Genomic DNA, 16,562 nt, shown 5'->3' on the forward strand with positions numbered 1-16,562 from the left:
AATACGACTCATTCAGTCCTAAATTCATATGGCAGCTCAATATTTGGCAATTAATTGCATTCATTTACAAAGAAGACACTCAATATGCATCCATAGAATAATAATCAAATACTCAACTAACGAAAAAGATGATTTTTAAGCTTATTTAATATCAGAATTTTCAAAACCATATTTTGTTTATGTGAATTTAGATTTAATCTTTTCATAAACATATTTTTGAATAAATAATATAACAATCTTGAAACATTTAGCATTGCTTATATTGTTCCACACGAAAGATTTTTTTTTATTGAAAAATTTAAATTGATATTACTTATTTGCAAACATCACACCAACGACCCATTTCAAAAAAGTAAGAACTAAAAAAATATCATTCTAAATTATTCATTTTAAAAATAATAAAGAACTTCCAATTGTTTCACTTCTTCCCTCGACCAATTCAAAATAGGAATAAACTGAAACTGAATTTTACATCTTATGTATTTCAAAATAAAATTAAATTGGCGATATAAAATGCATTAATGAATTAAAAAGAAATGTTTAAGTGCCAGTAGTTCAAAAGTAAAAAACTCAAATTGCTGCTTTTTTACTTTCTGCGATGCGAAGTATTCAAAGAAAAAGTACTGCAATCATCGAATATTCAACCTAAAGGATTTTGGTAAAGCTCCAAGTTTCAAACCTCCTTATTCTAAAAGATAACTTTCATTTTCAAGTTGTTATCTTTTTATCTTTTCTGATACAAAGTATCCAAAACGAAAATATTGTAATCGCCGAATGTCCGATCTAAAAGATTTTGATGGATCTCCAACTTTTAAATCTCTTTATACCGAAAGATAACTTCCATTTTCAAGTTGCGTCAAAATTGTAGAGTTGTTACCTTTTTACTTTCTTTGATACAAAGTATATAAAGAGAAAGTATTGCAATCGTCGAATATTCGATCTAAAGTATTTTGATGAATCTTCAAATTTCAAACCTCCTTATTCTAAAAGATAACCTCCATTTTTAGAATAATATCTGTCTATGACTCAGATAAGTCAAAAATGGAACAAGTTAGATAAATACGATTTGATATGTGATCTTCTGAAGGTATAAAGCGAATTTGCATCCAAATAATAACAAACTTAGCTAAAATCCACCATTTTCCTCTTAGCTCAATATTTTCGAAGATATCTCTTAACAGAGCCATCGCCAAGAATTCCATTCGTATCTCTCTCCAATCGATTCTTTCATAATATTCGATCCAAAATCCGATTATTCGATCCAGTTCACTTCTTCTTGCGTGATTGGATTAATCCGTTTTACAAACCATTCCTTTCTCTTCATCGTCAAAGTAGAAGAGGAACCACACATCGATTTTTATCTTCTTTTTTTTGGATAATTTCGCTGCAGAAAAGAGATCCGTCCCATTGTTCATTGTAAAGCCCATCGATATTTTTCATTTGCTGCTGTTTTCTTGTTGTCAAGGGGAAAAAAGGCCAAATTACTGCCAGAAAACATTTTTGACTAATGGTCTCTGTGGAAGGCCTCCCGGAAGATTCAAAAAATAAATAAATAATGAAAGACATCAATTATTGTAGAGATGTATTGGCAGGGTCATAAATATCGTCTGTCGATTTAGAAGTCATTCAATATCTTGATAGTGCATTTTGTATTTGGAGTAAGGGGAACAATAGGTGGAATTTGAAAAGCGTTAACCACGAAGTTTCAATTAATCATGTCAATGGATGTATAAAATAAAGTTGATTAACCCATAGCCATTTTTTTCTTTCGTTAATTTAAAAGTTTTTATCCTAAAATTTAGGTCACTTCCAGTTGACTTCTATTTTTTATTGATAAATGAGGCTTTTAACGTGTTTTACTTCTTGGTATTCAGAAAAAGGGGATGTATCTTAGTGTTTTAGACCTACAGTAATCCTAACTATATTATAATTATGTCACTCTATCAGTCAATATTTAATTCTGCTTGCTAATATAGTACCTCAAAAGTTTAAAGCGCTGCACTAATGAAATTTGGCTTATAGGCATTACATTAAAAATGAAATTTTCGTCAAAGTTTGGGAGAAATCAGTTTACATGAAGTTTAATTTACAGTGATCACGTTTTAACCTAAATATATAAAATGTGGCATACGTTGTTTGCTGATCGGTATTAAAATTTGAATCAAAATCCATCAAAATGGCGATTATATATGGATCTATGTATTCCAGAATTTATTAACTTTTTTGTGATACCCCCCCCCTCCAAAAAAAGAAACTAGTTAGATGGATAAATATTAATATGTGATCGCTGAATAAAATTTATTTATATATATCAAATTTTTTTGGCCAAATTCTACCTGTAAACTGTCTGTTTCTTAATTTACCTGATTGAAAATGTTCACTATAATAAAACCGTAAATTATCTTAATCAAATTTTTGATTGTAATTCTACGAAGTTCGATACAAAGCGCGCTGCTTTATGTTAGTGTACCAAAAATCACAATTATTATACCTTCGGTTCTTCCTCAACTTCCTGAGTAATCTGAATAACTAAATCGTTACGAAAATTAAAAGATATGTTGGTAAATGCATTATAGCTATCCGTTATAGCGCCATTTAAGCTACCATACCACCGATGTAGAAGAACGATTTGTCATTGGAGAAAGGATAACTCGACTTACACCATTATTTTACCCAAGAAGTGAGAACACAACAGGATCTTTTTACTCCCATTCCTGAGATTATCACAGGGGGGAATTCATTTTAGTATGCCAAAATGTCGTGGAGTGAATATGTCCTCCGATTATTTCTAATATTGGTTTGATATGGATAACACACATATGAGAATTGAATATCTCAATGGAATTGTATTCATGTAATGTCTCAATCATATGGCAAATGCTTTTATACAAGTCATTAGATTGCACGATTATCTCAATGAAGTCAATTCATTTGATGTTGCAGTCATATGACAAAATGTATTGCACAAGTCATTTGACTGCATAATTTTCTCAGTGAAGTCAATTCATGTGATGGCGCATTCATATGACAAAGGCAATTGTTCAAGTAATTAATTTATTGCTTTGTTACGTTTGTAATGTCTCAATCATATGGCAAATGCTTTTATACAAGTCATTAGATTGCACGATTATCTCAATGAATTCAGTTCATTTGATGTTGCAGTCATATGACAAAATGTATTGCACAAGTCATTTGACTGCATCATTTTCTCACTGAAGTCAATTCATGTGATGGCACATTCATATGACAAAGGCAATTGTTCAAGTAATTAATTTATTGCTTTGTTACGTTGTATCACACATTTTTTTTTTTTAATTTAGGATGAGCTACTTTACAAACATTAGCACAATATACTTGGACGTGTGTTACATGAGTATAAATTGATTCCACTGTGTTCCAAGTAAACTCAAACGTATAAATTTTAAAACTGTGTTACTATAAACTTTAAAAAAAATTATATTTATGATTACTTTTATTAATGTTCAATAAAGCAAAGTTCATTTAAAAAATTCAAATCGAAAAGTACAGTTGTTGAAATAAAAAGAATTTTATTTTTAAATTTTGAAAAATGGATGTCTAAAGACTATGTGTCGGGTATTGGGGTATCAGGTATCGGAATATATGATGTCGGGTCGCTTGTTTTAGGCTTTAAGCAGTATATTAAAATGTAGCCACATTTATCCGAAAAAAAGAAGAACTGATTTAACGATTCATGTAATCAGAAAGTTCTTTTCAATGATTTTTTTCAATACAATTACCTACACGCACATTCTCGTACACACGCGCGCGAATGTGTGTGTAGGTAATTTTATGGAAACCATATGGAATATGGAAAAGCTTGAATTAAAAAAAACTCTGAATAACGGACAGTAATTTTTCTGCATTTAATAGAGTTTAAAGTAAATTTGGTTTCAAAACTGTTGTCATGTAACATTAAAATGATTGAGAATACACAAATCTGTAATGTGTGTACCTGTATCCTCTAATAAAGGAATTTTCGTATAATTAGAAATTGATTTTAATTTACTCTTGGCTTATATTGTTTGGATGTTTTCCAACTTGAGAGAATTTTTCCAACATAAATCAGTTTTAGATATTAGTTAGCATTTAAATATTTTATCAGGAAAAATATAATTAACAAATTTTAAATAACTTATTTTCTGCTTATAAAGAGTATGATATTTTTATAATATGCTTGTCTATCTCATTCAACAGTTTAAAAAAAAACACCTATTAAATTGTTTTTAAAGCTCTTTTACTTCAGCACTTTGGACAAAATCATCTATATTTTGATAACTTAAGATGAAATTTAAAATTCTTTTTCAAAATAATTATATATCAAAAACATTTATCATTATCTTTATTTTGCATACACATTCTTAATGAATTTTTACTACAGCTTCAATACTTTTATTTCCCTTAATTTTAAAATGTGCATTATTTTCAGTCCACACCATCTTTCTTGATAATAATATTTTGTTTATTATATTGAAAGAAAACAAAAAGCATCTTCATTATGTGTAAGATATTTTTGTATTATGAATACTCCTGATATTAGATTTATTGTATAGGGATTTTAATTTAAAACATAATATTCAAGCTTTAACTTTTACACAACTTTGATAATCTTCTCGCTTATTATCTCACTAATAAATAAGAGGAATGATGCATTTGTGGATCGATTACCATTTTTTGGATGACGCACCCATCAGTAAAATCTATTAAGTATATAGTTTTCTTTTTAAAATCAAATAATTTATATTCCAATTACTTTTACAATGCAATGATTCATTTCATAAAAAAGCCGAAATAAAATACTTTTTCTAAAGTTTTGTGGAATTAATAATATTCCAAAATGTGTAACTTGGAGTTGTTTGTTGTTGCAAAACGACGTCCAATTCAAACTCGGGATTATTCAGTATCTCTTTCATTAACGGTGTCATCGATGTTATGATCTAAACTGGTTCAATGAACGATAGGTTACTGCAAAAAATAATTACTACGTAATAAAAAAAAATGAAATACTCACGGATCCTCCTGTGGGTTTTGGTGTGTTGATGAGAGTGGTGGTCGCGTAGGGTGCCAAGACGCAAGAAATATCCCTCTTGTAGTAGGTGGCCATGTTGTGAGTATCTACTTCTGCATAATCGGGAGCGCATACACTGAACAAAAAAGCAAAAATAAGATATTATCGTTTACATCCAGGAGAAATTTCAGTCTTCTCAATATAAATATCAATAAATAAACATTGAAAAAAAATCGGATATATTTATTTGTCAGCTACGAAATGATAAGTTGAGTAAAGTTGTTAAATTGGAAGAAAAGTTTGTTTTCTTAATAAACCCCAAAACAACTAAGTAGTATGTTAGACAAATGTGGCGCTTCAAATACAGATCCTCACTGGATGAACTGAAATGTTTTGATTAATGAAAACTGCAGACATTTTTAGATGTGCTGTGCTACACTGATTACTGCTTGGTAAGGTCTTGGCTTCGGAACCGGAGGGTTTCAGGTTCGAGACCCGATTCCACCGAAGAACCGTCGTGTAAGGGGGTCTGTTGCACGTTAAATCCGTCCTGACCAAACGTCCTCCAGCTGGTGTGGTGTGGAGATGGGGCTGCCAGCACAGGTGTCGTCCTCGTCGTCTGACCACGGTTCAAAATTACGAGGTCCGTCCCAAAATAGCCCTAGTGTTGCTTCAAACGGGACGTTAATATAACCAAACTAAACTAAACTGATTACTGCTATAGCGTCTTATTTGTTTGTTATTATCAAAAAAAGCACCGGCTTTCTTTGTGCGTGGTTGCAATTCTTGATTGAAATAAAAATGTTCAGATTTTGATGATGTGAGTTAATTTATTAGCATTTAAATTTAATAGCTAGCAACATAAATTGTTTAAAACGAAAAAATATTATATATAAAGTTATATAACAGGGAAAAGGTTTTATAGAATAACGAATAAGTTAATCTGGAAGGATTTCACAGGTGTTAGTTATATTTATCTGAAAATGTCCTTCAAACCGATATCCAGTAAATTATACAAATAATAATGATGCATAAGAGAAGATAAAGAGACTATCTACTCGTCATGGCTAGTATGTGTCGATTCATAAGAATTCTGATTGTTTTGTAAACAATCGTGCCCATTTTAAGAAATCTAAAAAAAGTAAAAACTCGCGTGTCTGAGTTTCTATAAAATGTTTTTGTGTTCCTTGTGTTTAAGTGAAAAATAAAGGCATTGTAAATTTTCATTTAAGAATATATACAAAACTAAATTCACAAAGCTATAGCAATATTATCTTTGAATGGACGATGCATACAATTTCAGTCATCTTTTGAAAATGAAAAGTGTTTTCCTCAATTACAATGAGGCCTTAAATAATTGTCTTGCGTCTCTTTTTGATTTCGAAAACATTATATGAGTCTCAACAAATCTCAAACCAATATTATGAGCATGAAAGAATCAAGAATACATAGGGGCCAAGAAGTTATTTGAATTATAAATTTAAAATGAAATCCTGGAATTTATACAAATAACTAAAATGTCCTCTAACAATGAAAGGAGAAAGACTTTAATACAATTTGATGGGACCCACACAATTTCTAGCAAATAATTATAAAAAAAATGTACAAAAATAATATTTTACGAAGCAATTTATTCTCCAAAACGGATATAATTCATCTGGCGCCGACAAAGATTAAAATGTCTCATAGGAAACAGATCCATGCACCTTTAATGAACTTTAAACATCAGTTAAAAAAAAAAAAAAGAAGAAACAAATTTTTCATAAAACTTGCAATTAAAAAGCAATTCAATTACATAATATAAGCAAAACGCGAGCAGGATAGAAAAAACATACATTCAAATCCATATGAAAGAGCCGCAGATGTGTCTTTGTGTGTTGAACCCAGATAAGGGCCCCTGTGAACTTTTGAATGGCCGTGCTTCATGAAAGTCATCAAAACATTATAAAACTCGCATTTGGAAAGAAACTCGGCACTAAATCTCCCAAGTTATGGCTGCAGTGATAATATCTATTGTGAACGTGAATTTTAACGATCCTGTGAAAACGGGAAGTGTCTTCCTCACCTGTAATAGTTGTGTTCCATGGAGGAATCTGGTTTTTCCAGTAATTTGGAATCGTTGAGGCTGTTCGGATTGCTGGCGTGTGATGAGTTGAGGGTTTGATTGATCCACAGGGTCTCACAAGAATTGACACCCCTGAAAAATTGAATGCGGAAAAGAAGGTAATTAAGTAGAGCTATTGCCATTTCTTTTTAATAAATGGAATAATTTGATTTTAAAGTATTAGAGATTTTTAAAATAAAAAAATTAAAGAATTAAAAATATTGCGTGGAGTTTTTAAATGACTTTCGTATAGTTATTTTTTATTTCGTTTTATGAAAGAGGGAATAAAGAATTTTTAAATGTTAGACACTTCGTTAATTCCCTCTGTTGGAATTATGCAATAATTATTGTTGAATTCTTTTTTTTTCCTTCAGAGAGCAGATCTGTAAAAAACACTTTTTTTTGACGTTGACACACATACAAAAAAATTATTATTAAAGAATTGCGGTGAAAGAAAGGACGATGCTTGTTATAACTGGACGTAGTATCAAAAGGCATTTTTTTTCATATTTTTAAAGCTCAAGTTATGTTTATATGAGACTTAGTTTATATCACTATCTATGAGCAGAATAAAATTTTAAATTTACTTAGAAATTCCAAATTATTTAATTATAAATGTTTGAAATATTGAAATGTGTTATTATCATTTCTATAAATCCACTTCTGAACCTAACTTAATTATAAAAGACATTTCGCAAAGATTCTTACCTGATACCTTCTGTCTTGTGCAAGGGAACTGAAAAAAAACCAATGAAATTTTATTTCAGAACACTAAAATGTAATGGTTAAAGATAAGATAAAATAAGATATATAATACAAAATTTTTAATGTGTTTGGTAATATGTAAAATAGGCACCAATCATTGATGTGATTTTGAAGGTTTTTATTAAATTTTATTTATATTTTCCTGTTTATTTACTTGATATTATTAAAGAAATTTTTCCAGTTCATTAAAAAATGAAACGAAGAATTATACTCAATAAACTTATTTCAGATTTATAAATTATTAAATTAATTACCCAAAAGAAATAATAAATGAATATGTGTCATACAGGCTAATTTTGGAAAATCTACAAAGTTCTGATCACGAAAATTATCTAAATATAGTAATGAATATTCATAAATAATTTGATTTAAAAAATCATAATTGTTCTTTAAAAGCTGAAGAATTTTTTCATAATATGCAAGATGTTTCATAAATGACTTCTGTTCTACAAATATACTGTCATTTGCCTCTGAACTTAAATGAAATTATTTGATATAAGCAGAGATACTCGCATTTTAAAGTTGGTTAAATATTTTCCCTACTTTTGTTTCGTTATGGCGAAAAAAGAAAGATGAGAAGTACCGTTTATTTGGACTCCAAGTGCTTTCTTCCAAGCGAGCCTTCTCCTGAAGAAGACTGCCACCAGGAAAACAGACAGGACGAGAAACAGGAAGCTGCCTAGAACGGCGATGAACCAGGGTTGCTGAACTATCGTGTGCAAGGAAGAAGACCGGCGGGACAGACCGCTGTCCACTCCTCCAATCAAATGCGGATCTGCAACAACAACAGAACATGTAAAATGAATTCGTATTTTATAGAATTATCCAAAATTATATATTAATAAAAGTTTAAAATTTGATATTTTAATGTATTCTCAAACCATAACAATCGAAATAAACATTACATCAATTTCTTACTGGTATTTTTTTTAAAGAGTGCTGCAAATTCGGTTTTTGTTAACAAATGCTGCAAAGGTTTTTGTTAACAAATCATTATCATCTGTATGCACGAAACTAAGCAGAAAATTTGACCACATTGCATAGTTAATCAGTCAATACTTAACTGCAATTGCCGTGGATAAAATTGTTATTCATATATTCTAACCGGAGATTCGCATTAGATAATCATCAAAACAGTGTTTTACATTAAACTTAAATCTTGAATTATGAAATCACTATGGTTCTATTATTAGCCCTAAATGTCTTGTCGTCTGGGTTCAGAGTGGCAAAAAACCGATCCTGGGTTTGTTATCTACAGATATCCAATCAATTGAGAACCGATTGTGATCTGTTTTATGTCTGCCATTTGCAGTTCAATGACTAGTTCCCCAAACCCTGAGTTAAATCCATTCTGTTTATGATTCAAATGGAACTAAGGGAAAGGTTTAGCTTTCTAACGATCAACGGTATAATTTTTTTACTAACAAGTTATTTGAAAAATACAGCATTCAACTAAGAATGGCTTATTTGATTATTACTTCAGCAACAATCTTTCCATGCTGCGAGTTGCAAAAGGACTATTTACTGAGGTAATTAATTAACAAAATTAATTGTAACAACTATATAAAATGTACCGTAATAAATAAATTTAAATGCTTCATTTTTGTGTTCATAAAATTACATGAACATTTAAAAATAGTTTGATCTTAAAAAACCAGTCAAATTACGCCATATTTCCTTTGAAACATAGCAAAAGCTGTATTACCATTGACTGAAACGTTCTCTTGTTTTATTAGAAAAATTATAAATAGGTTTTTCAACTTCGTGTGATAAATAATTTGTTGGAGTTGGAGATTGTTGATATTATATTAACAGATTTAAAATCATTTTCTTACCAATGAGAATATTAACAAAGTTAGTGGAAGGCCCCACACCAGCCTGAGTGAATGCTTCTGCCTTGGTCTTGTACAGAACCCCGGCTGTCAAGTTCTTCAATGTAATGTGCGTTGTTGTGCTGTTGGTGGTCACGTTAGAGTGAAGATTGGAAGAATTGTCGTACACTTGAACCTACAAAAACAACAACAACATTTATTTAAAATCCAAATTTGTTAATTAGAAGAATATATAGTTTAAAAGAAAAAGTGGTAAATTTAAAGATTAGTATCGTGATTTTCCATTTTGAAGCTAACGTAAGCTATTTTGAGATTACTTTTACAATAGCCATGTGAAAAGATGGCATATGTGCTCTCATTATACTCACACAAATTCCATACCACGCCAACGAGAAGATGTTTGGCCCAGGATGGAAAATTAAAATTCAATTAGACTACACACACGAAGTATTTTCGTGGGAATCAGGTATGGAACCCGCGATTCTTCGATTCCAATTACCTTGACCTCGACTACTCCCATATTACCTTGACCTCAAAGATCAAATGAATAGAAAGTAATTCCAGTATATTTGTCTAATGCAAATTCGTCAAAAAGACTTCAATAAAATTTGAAGATAGTGAAACACATACGTATAGTGAATTTTATTCTGGAAAAGAAAGATGGAAATAACATGTTTCATTACTATGTTGACTGAAACATCCAATTTCACAAAATCGTCTGTGTCAGTAAAGTGAGTTCACAACTGGCCACATTATTTGAACTAATGTGAATTGGCGAACCAAGTATTATTAATCCAGTCAAAGGATTGGCGAACACAGGATGGAACTAATAATAATTAATGATGAGGTATCAGATCTATTTAATATAAGGATTTATAGAAAACTGGCAAGCAATGATATATTTGTATGGTAAAAGATTTTTAAACACATTATGAATTCACTATACGGATGCAAACTCATTATATATGGCTCATTACGAATTCACTATACGGATACCAACTCATTATATATGGCTCATTATAAATTCACTATACGGATAGCAACAACTCTTTTTCTTTATTAGCATGATTTGCAATCATTATTCATTTTTGTCATTAATAGTTACAAGCAATTTCATAAAAAAATTCGCTTTTTAAAATTAAATTTTAATGAATTTTTAAATTGTTTTCAATTATATAATGTTAGTTAACTGGCTATGAATTGAAATTTCATACTACTGCACAGTTATTAATTACACAGATGATCTGATTAAAATTCCACAGACAATTAATTCCAAATAATTTGTAACATTTTATCTTTCCTTGTAACACAGTATAGCCATCGGGGCTTAATAGCAGAGTCCCGCTCTGAGGCAACGGCCGTTAAATCTGTCATTGAAGGTCAAATGTTTTCATGTTGTTGCTTGGATGTTTTTAAAACATGTGACGGTTCAAGTGTTATAGTTATTATCGAACCGCCGTTCGAAATTACGAGCTACGCCTTACAATGGGCTTTTGAGGCATTAAAATGGGACACTAATATAAATTAATCGGAGCAGACAAGATAATAATTTTAAAAAGCTTAATACTTATTCAAGTTGATATAAACTCGTTCCTTATAGCTTAAGAGTTCTTATGTTCTTATTGATTAAGCTTTTTTTTTAATAATAAAATTCATAAACATTCAAAAAAAAAACGAGCATCGGAAGTGAGCGATGAAACGTCCCTGTTCTAATTCTTTTATTTGATATAATTAGCTACATAAAGATGAAGAACCTGTTTCCTACCTTAACGGAGAAATAGTGCGAGAATGGGTCAGCTTATCAATTTAGTTTCAATAACTATGATGAGTTTTTGGTAAAGAATGTTGCATTCAATTATAAAGTCAGATTTTACAATGCAAATTGTATATGGTTGAATCATAATATTAAAATTAAATTCTAATGAGTAAAAATTATAAATAAAACATATGTCGAACAGAATTTTAATAATATATTCAAAGTAGTTCATTAAGAAATATTTTTTTCATTTAATCATTTATTAATCTTCGATTGCTCATTTTATTTTCCAAGTTGTATGAAAACACGCGGTTTGTTTATTTTTTGGTTATAAAGAAGAAATAATTTCATTATTTCAGGAATATTACTCTAAGACGTGGAAAGGAAATACTGAAAGAAGAGCATTCGTTTAACGATTTGTCCTCTTTTTTCAGGTATTTTTAGGCATTTATTTTTACGATTGTATTCATATTGATCACTTACATAATGTTCTTTCTACCAAACAAACATAATTTTACTCAATAATAAAATAAGCCAATCAATGTCACAAATCTTTATCAATAATGAAACTGGTTCTATTTCTGGATATTTGATTTTTTTTAATATTATATGTTTTACATACACAGGAAAAAATATTTATGCTTTTCCGGAATAATTTAGCTAATTTATTTACTTTATTTTTATTTTTTAGGGCTCTTACAGATACTTCTGTTTTTATTTTCTGGACAGATAAAAAAATTTATATTTTAAAATCTATTTAACATTAAGTTTCGCACTTTTTCATCAGCTTTAAACGATATTTCCATTAAAAAAATTGATTTTCTGTTGAGGTAAGATTACTAAAAATTAAATTATACTAAACAAAATTAAATAAAAAAAGTTCAATGTTCCTTTTTTAAGGTAGGAGATTACGTTGAAAAGTTGATTTTTTTTTATTTAATATTCTTAATGCTTGAACAGAGTTCTTTAAAAAAACAGTTAGAATTTTGTTTCCAGGCAAATTTTTTTTGAGAAGTTACACTGATTCTTATTTTGCATTTACTTACTTTTTTTACAACTATTTTACCTCTATAAATGCTATTTTCTCAAATTTTAATCTTTGATGGGATTTTTTTTACAAAAAACCAGGTAAATTTGAATTTAATGCATATTTTTTTGTTCAAATTTGATATAGTAATTTCCCAATGTATTCTGTAGTTCCTGAAATAGAAAATAAGCGATCCATTCGTTTAGAAATATTTTAGAGTTGTTTTAGTGCTTCACAATGTGAAAAAAATTGATATATTTAAAGAATATTTAATATTCTTATATAATATTTAAAGATATTCTCAATATTTAAATTAGCATTATCTTAATTGGGATATATTCCCAATATTTAAAGAATGGAAAGAAATACAGTTCATTATTTGGTTCTGGAACAAAATTATATATTTCTTAAGCTATCTGCAAAATATTAAAGAAATCATTTGATAAACCTCTGAACTATAATATTTTTGCATTATATCTTTTTTAGCCATAAAACGTCCTTTTTTTTAATTTTTAAAAAAACTTTTGCCGCTTAACTGGTATATTTTGGTTTCATAAATGTTTTTTCAATCCTTTTCATGTAAACATTCAAAAATCTAATTATTGTCGAACGTTTTACAAAAATATTCATCTCAAATATAGTCAAATACATTAATCGAGTTATTTACAAAGAAGGCACAAAAAGATATTTTAATCGTCAAAAATAATTTCTTGAGATTTTGATCATTTTTAAGTTTCAAACATCTCCCAGTTGCATCAAAATCACATTTTGGAAATATATATTTATCTAACTGGAAAAAAATAACTCAAAAAAGGAAATTGCTCAAAAAATGAAATTTATAACTATTATTATTAATTTTTGACAAATTTTGGATGAAATCCAGAAAGGAAAAAAAATTTCTCTACCCGTCAAAAAAAAAAAGTGATTATTTACAAGTGTGAAAGTGATTATTTTTTATCCCAAGAGGCTATGTGAGTAAAAATCTAGCACTTTTTTATATTAAATTTGCAGAAATATCCAAGCATTTGATCCAAATTCTTCAAAGAGTTAATAGCCTGTTCGATTTCATGTGTATTTAAAAATATCAGCGCAAAAAATTGAGGGCAAACCATTCACTAGTTTCGATTGATTTTATTAAAAATGAAAAGAGCACATATTATATTTTCGTCTCTCTCCAGTTAATTACTATTAATAGATATTTTTTATTGATATTTTTATTAAAATGCATCTTTTTTTTCCCTGTATGAATAGAAAATATATCCACTAAATTAGATTTTTTTTAAAAAAAAATCCGTCTATTTAGCTTTAAAAAAAATTAAAATATAATTTTCCATTTGCTATTATATTAAATTTAAAAATATTTGATTTGTTTCAATATTATAAAAAGTAAAAAAGGGGAATTAAGTCAGTTGATCAAAGAGATACAACAGGAAATCTTTGGGTCCTTAGTGTCCCAGTAATCCAAAAATAAAAATTTCTCAGATTCGCTTTTTTCTCATAGGAATATTAAATTTGTTACAGATGGTGAGAAATGTTCCATAAAGAGAAAACCGCCATCCGTGAAAGTGATGCGCTCAAGGGAAATATTTTCACGCATGGTTTTCTTTAGTTTTTGATAGCATCGGTACATTTTGGTTCGCTTCGAAAAACAGGAATGAAATGACTGTTTCCAGCATAATAATAATAAAAATAAAAATAAACTAAACACTAATATAAAGATCAATTATTAAATTCTATAAACATCATTTCATTTTTGTATAAATTAAATAATGCACTCAGTTATTTGAAATTTTAATTAGAAAAATTTTCAAGTAGAAAAAAAAATTAAATATTTATTTAAAATTGTAAACTATTTTCATTGAAATGATTCAAAAAGTAGAGCGTCGATGATTAGTTTTTATTTTATTTTATTTTAATTTAATTATTTAATTGGATTAGCTATATTAGCCATTTTGAAGCTATATGAGATATTTCATGGAATTCTCCAATGCTTTATACATTTAATTTTAATTTTTTATCTACAAATAATATTAAAAATAAATTTCAATTTACATGTTTATACGCATTTTTAATTTACTTTCTTTTGTTTGTAATATGTAATGTCTGTAATGTTCATATTTTGTGTTGGTTAAATAGAATTTTATAAATGATTTTCCATTCCCTTTCTGATGAGCCAAGACTTTTTTACATATTTACACATTTATTGTTCTTACATATTTATTTATTCTTGTTGAAATTATTTTTGATTTCTAATATTTTGAGAATTATCAATAAATCGATTAATTTAATTTGATAGTACAACGTATTACCACATGTTAGTGAATTTAAGGAAATTTAAATTGTTTCCATAACATTTAAAATTGAATTTTATAAATAAAATATAATTAATTTTTTCAACTTATTTTAGATACACTAAAAAAATGAATCGTTTAAGGATTTTTTAAAAATAAATTTATGTTAACTGTACTTTATTTTAAACTGTAAGTTCATATTTTATGTAACCTTTCTTATATATATAATTAAACAATTAAACTTATGTATGCAATGCAAATTTCTAAATATGCATTGTGAGAAGTAGTTGTAATTTCACACTTCTTAAAAATTTCAAATATAATACATCGTTTCGAAATTAATTATTACAATAAAAGTAGTCTGGTATTGGCTCAGTTTTGTATAACAAATTACATACAATATGCAATAGTTAATTTCTTATTACATAACTGTGTTCTGTTTTGTTGAATGCCAGCATCTGCATAATGAATTTGAAATAAAAATAATTCCTTCAATTACACGCTTTTCACAACCTTTTATAATTAAAAACTATATAACTTTTATAATTATATTTTTCATTATTTCTGTATTTTTAAATTTTTTCCTGCAATGGAACGTCGATCATTAAATTTTATTATTTCGTATGCCGATGTTTCCTCATTTACTATACAGCTCTTAAAGGATTGGAAATTAGAAAATTCTTTAAAAAATTACATTTATAAAAATATTTTTTCCAAGAACAGCAATTTTAATGTTCTAAGACATTTTGCATTAAGTATACCAACAATCAAGTTACTATAATCAAAATTACTATAAGGCCAACACTTTTTGTTCTTGATCCCTACATTGTACTATTTGTTTTATTCCTTAACTTCCGTTATGTAAATATCTATTAATAAAGAAAATGACTATGAAATTTTTTTAAGTAATTATTTTTGTTCATTTAAAATTAAAAAAAAATAATTAAGTATATAATTTTCCGAATCATATTTTTCTACAATTTTTTGTAGATAAAATAGTAATATGTAAATTGCTTTATTAATTGATTTTTAGAATATTTAAAATTAATTTTTAGGAAGAGGAAACGTATACAAATCTATGCATCATTGCATAATGTAATGTCAAATTTGACTTCTAAAATGTTATTTAAAAAAATATATATATTTTTAAATAACTTGTTTCTTTAGAGAGAGAGAAAAATTGATATTTTCATATTATTCATGTTTAAAATTATTCCAAAATCTATTTCTTTTCAGATTGCAAAGAATATTAGATTTTTAAACCTTTGATTACTATTTGAATTACTCACCAAGTATCCTTTCAGACCTCCGTTGATATGTTGTGGTGGCGGAGATGACCAATAGATAGCAGCACTAGTCTTGCTCAGGATTTCTACGTGCAGATTGTCAGGAGGAGCAGAAGGCACTGATGAAAAAAATGAATTTGAATAGTCGCATAACATATCGTTTCGTAACATTATAAATTCAAAAATAAATAAATATTTCAAAATAGGTGCATTTATTTAGTAAAGATAAATTTAAAATTACTTATTATTCCAACTCATTAGCAGTTCGTGAAGAAAAATTACTATTTTAGACAATAAATTATATATATTTAGATGATACATCATTTCAAAATGAGCATGAATATGCTGCTTATTCTTTTTAATTTCTATTTCTGAAGCATAACTTCCATAATGATTTAGACCCATTCGATGTAAATAAATACTCATATTTAAACAATCACAATATTTTAAAATCTTTTTCTAAAATAACTTTTTT

The 16,562-nt window shown here is 28.1% G+C and overlaps 1 protein-coding gene across 2 annotated transcripts in view; it reads right to left on the bottom strand.

Moving 5' to 3' along the window:
- The window catches only part of LOC129961563 (protein sax-3-like), a 181,510-nt gene that overhangs the window by 41,037 nt on the left and 123,911 nt on the right, over positions 1-16,562 (bottom strand). For both annotated transcript variants that reach the window (XM_056075053.1, XM_056075052.1), the window contains exons 14-19: positions 16,091-16,206; positions 9,731-9,902; positions 8,479-8,670; positions 7,839-7,866; positions 7,092-7,223; positions 5,030-5,162 (exon numbers count right to left, since the gene is read on the bottom strand). In XM_056075053.1, coding sequence (XP_055931028.1) covers positions 5,030-5,162; positions 7,092-7,223; positions 7,839-7,866; positions 8,479-8,670; positions 9,731-9,902; positions 16,091-16,206 — 773 coding nt within the window. The remainder of the gene's footprint in view (positions 1-5,029; positions 5,163-7,091; positions 7,224-7,838; positions 7,867-8,478; positions 8,671-9,730; positions 9,903-16,090; positions 16,207-16,562) is intronic.

This window comes from Argiope bruennichi, chromosome 2 (genome assembly GCF_947563725.1).
Source record: "Argiope bruennichi chromosome 2, qqArgBrue1.1, whole genome shotgun sequence".
NCBI classification, from domain to species: domain Eukaryota; kingdom Metazoa; phylum Arthropoda; class Arachnida; order Araneae; family Araneidae; genus Argiope; species Argiope bruennichi.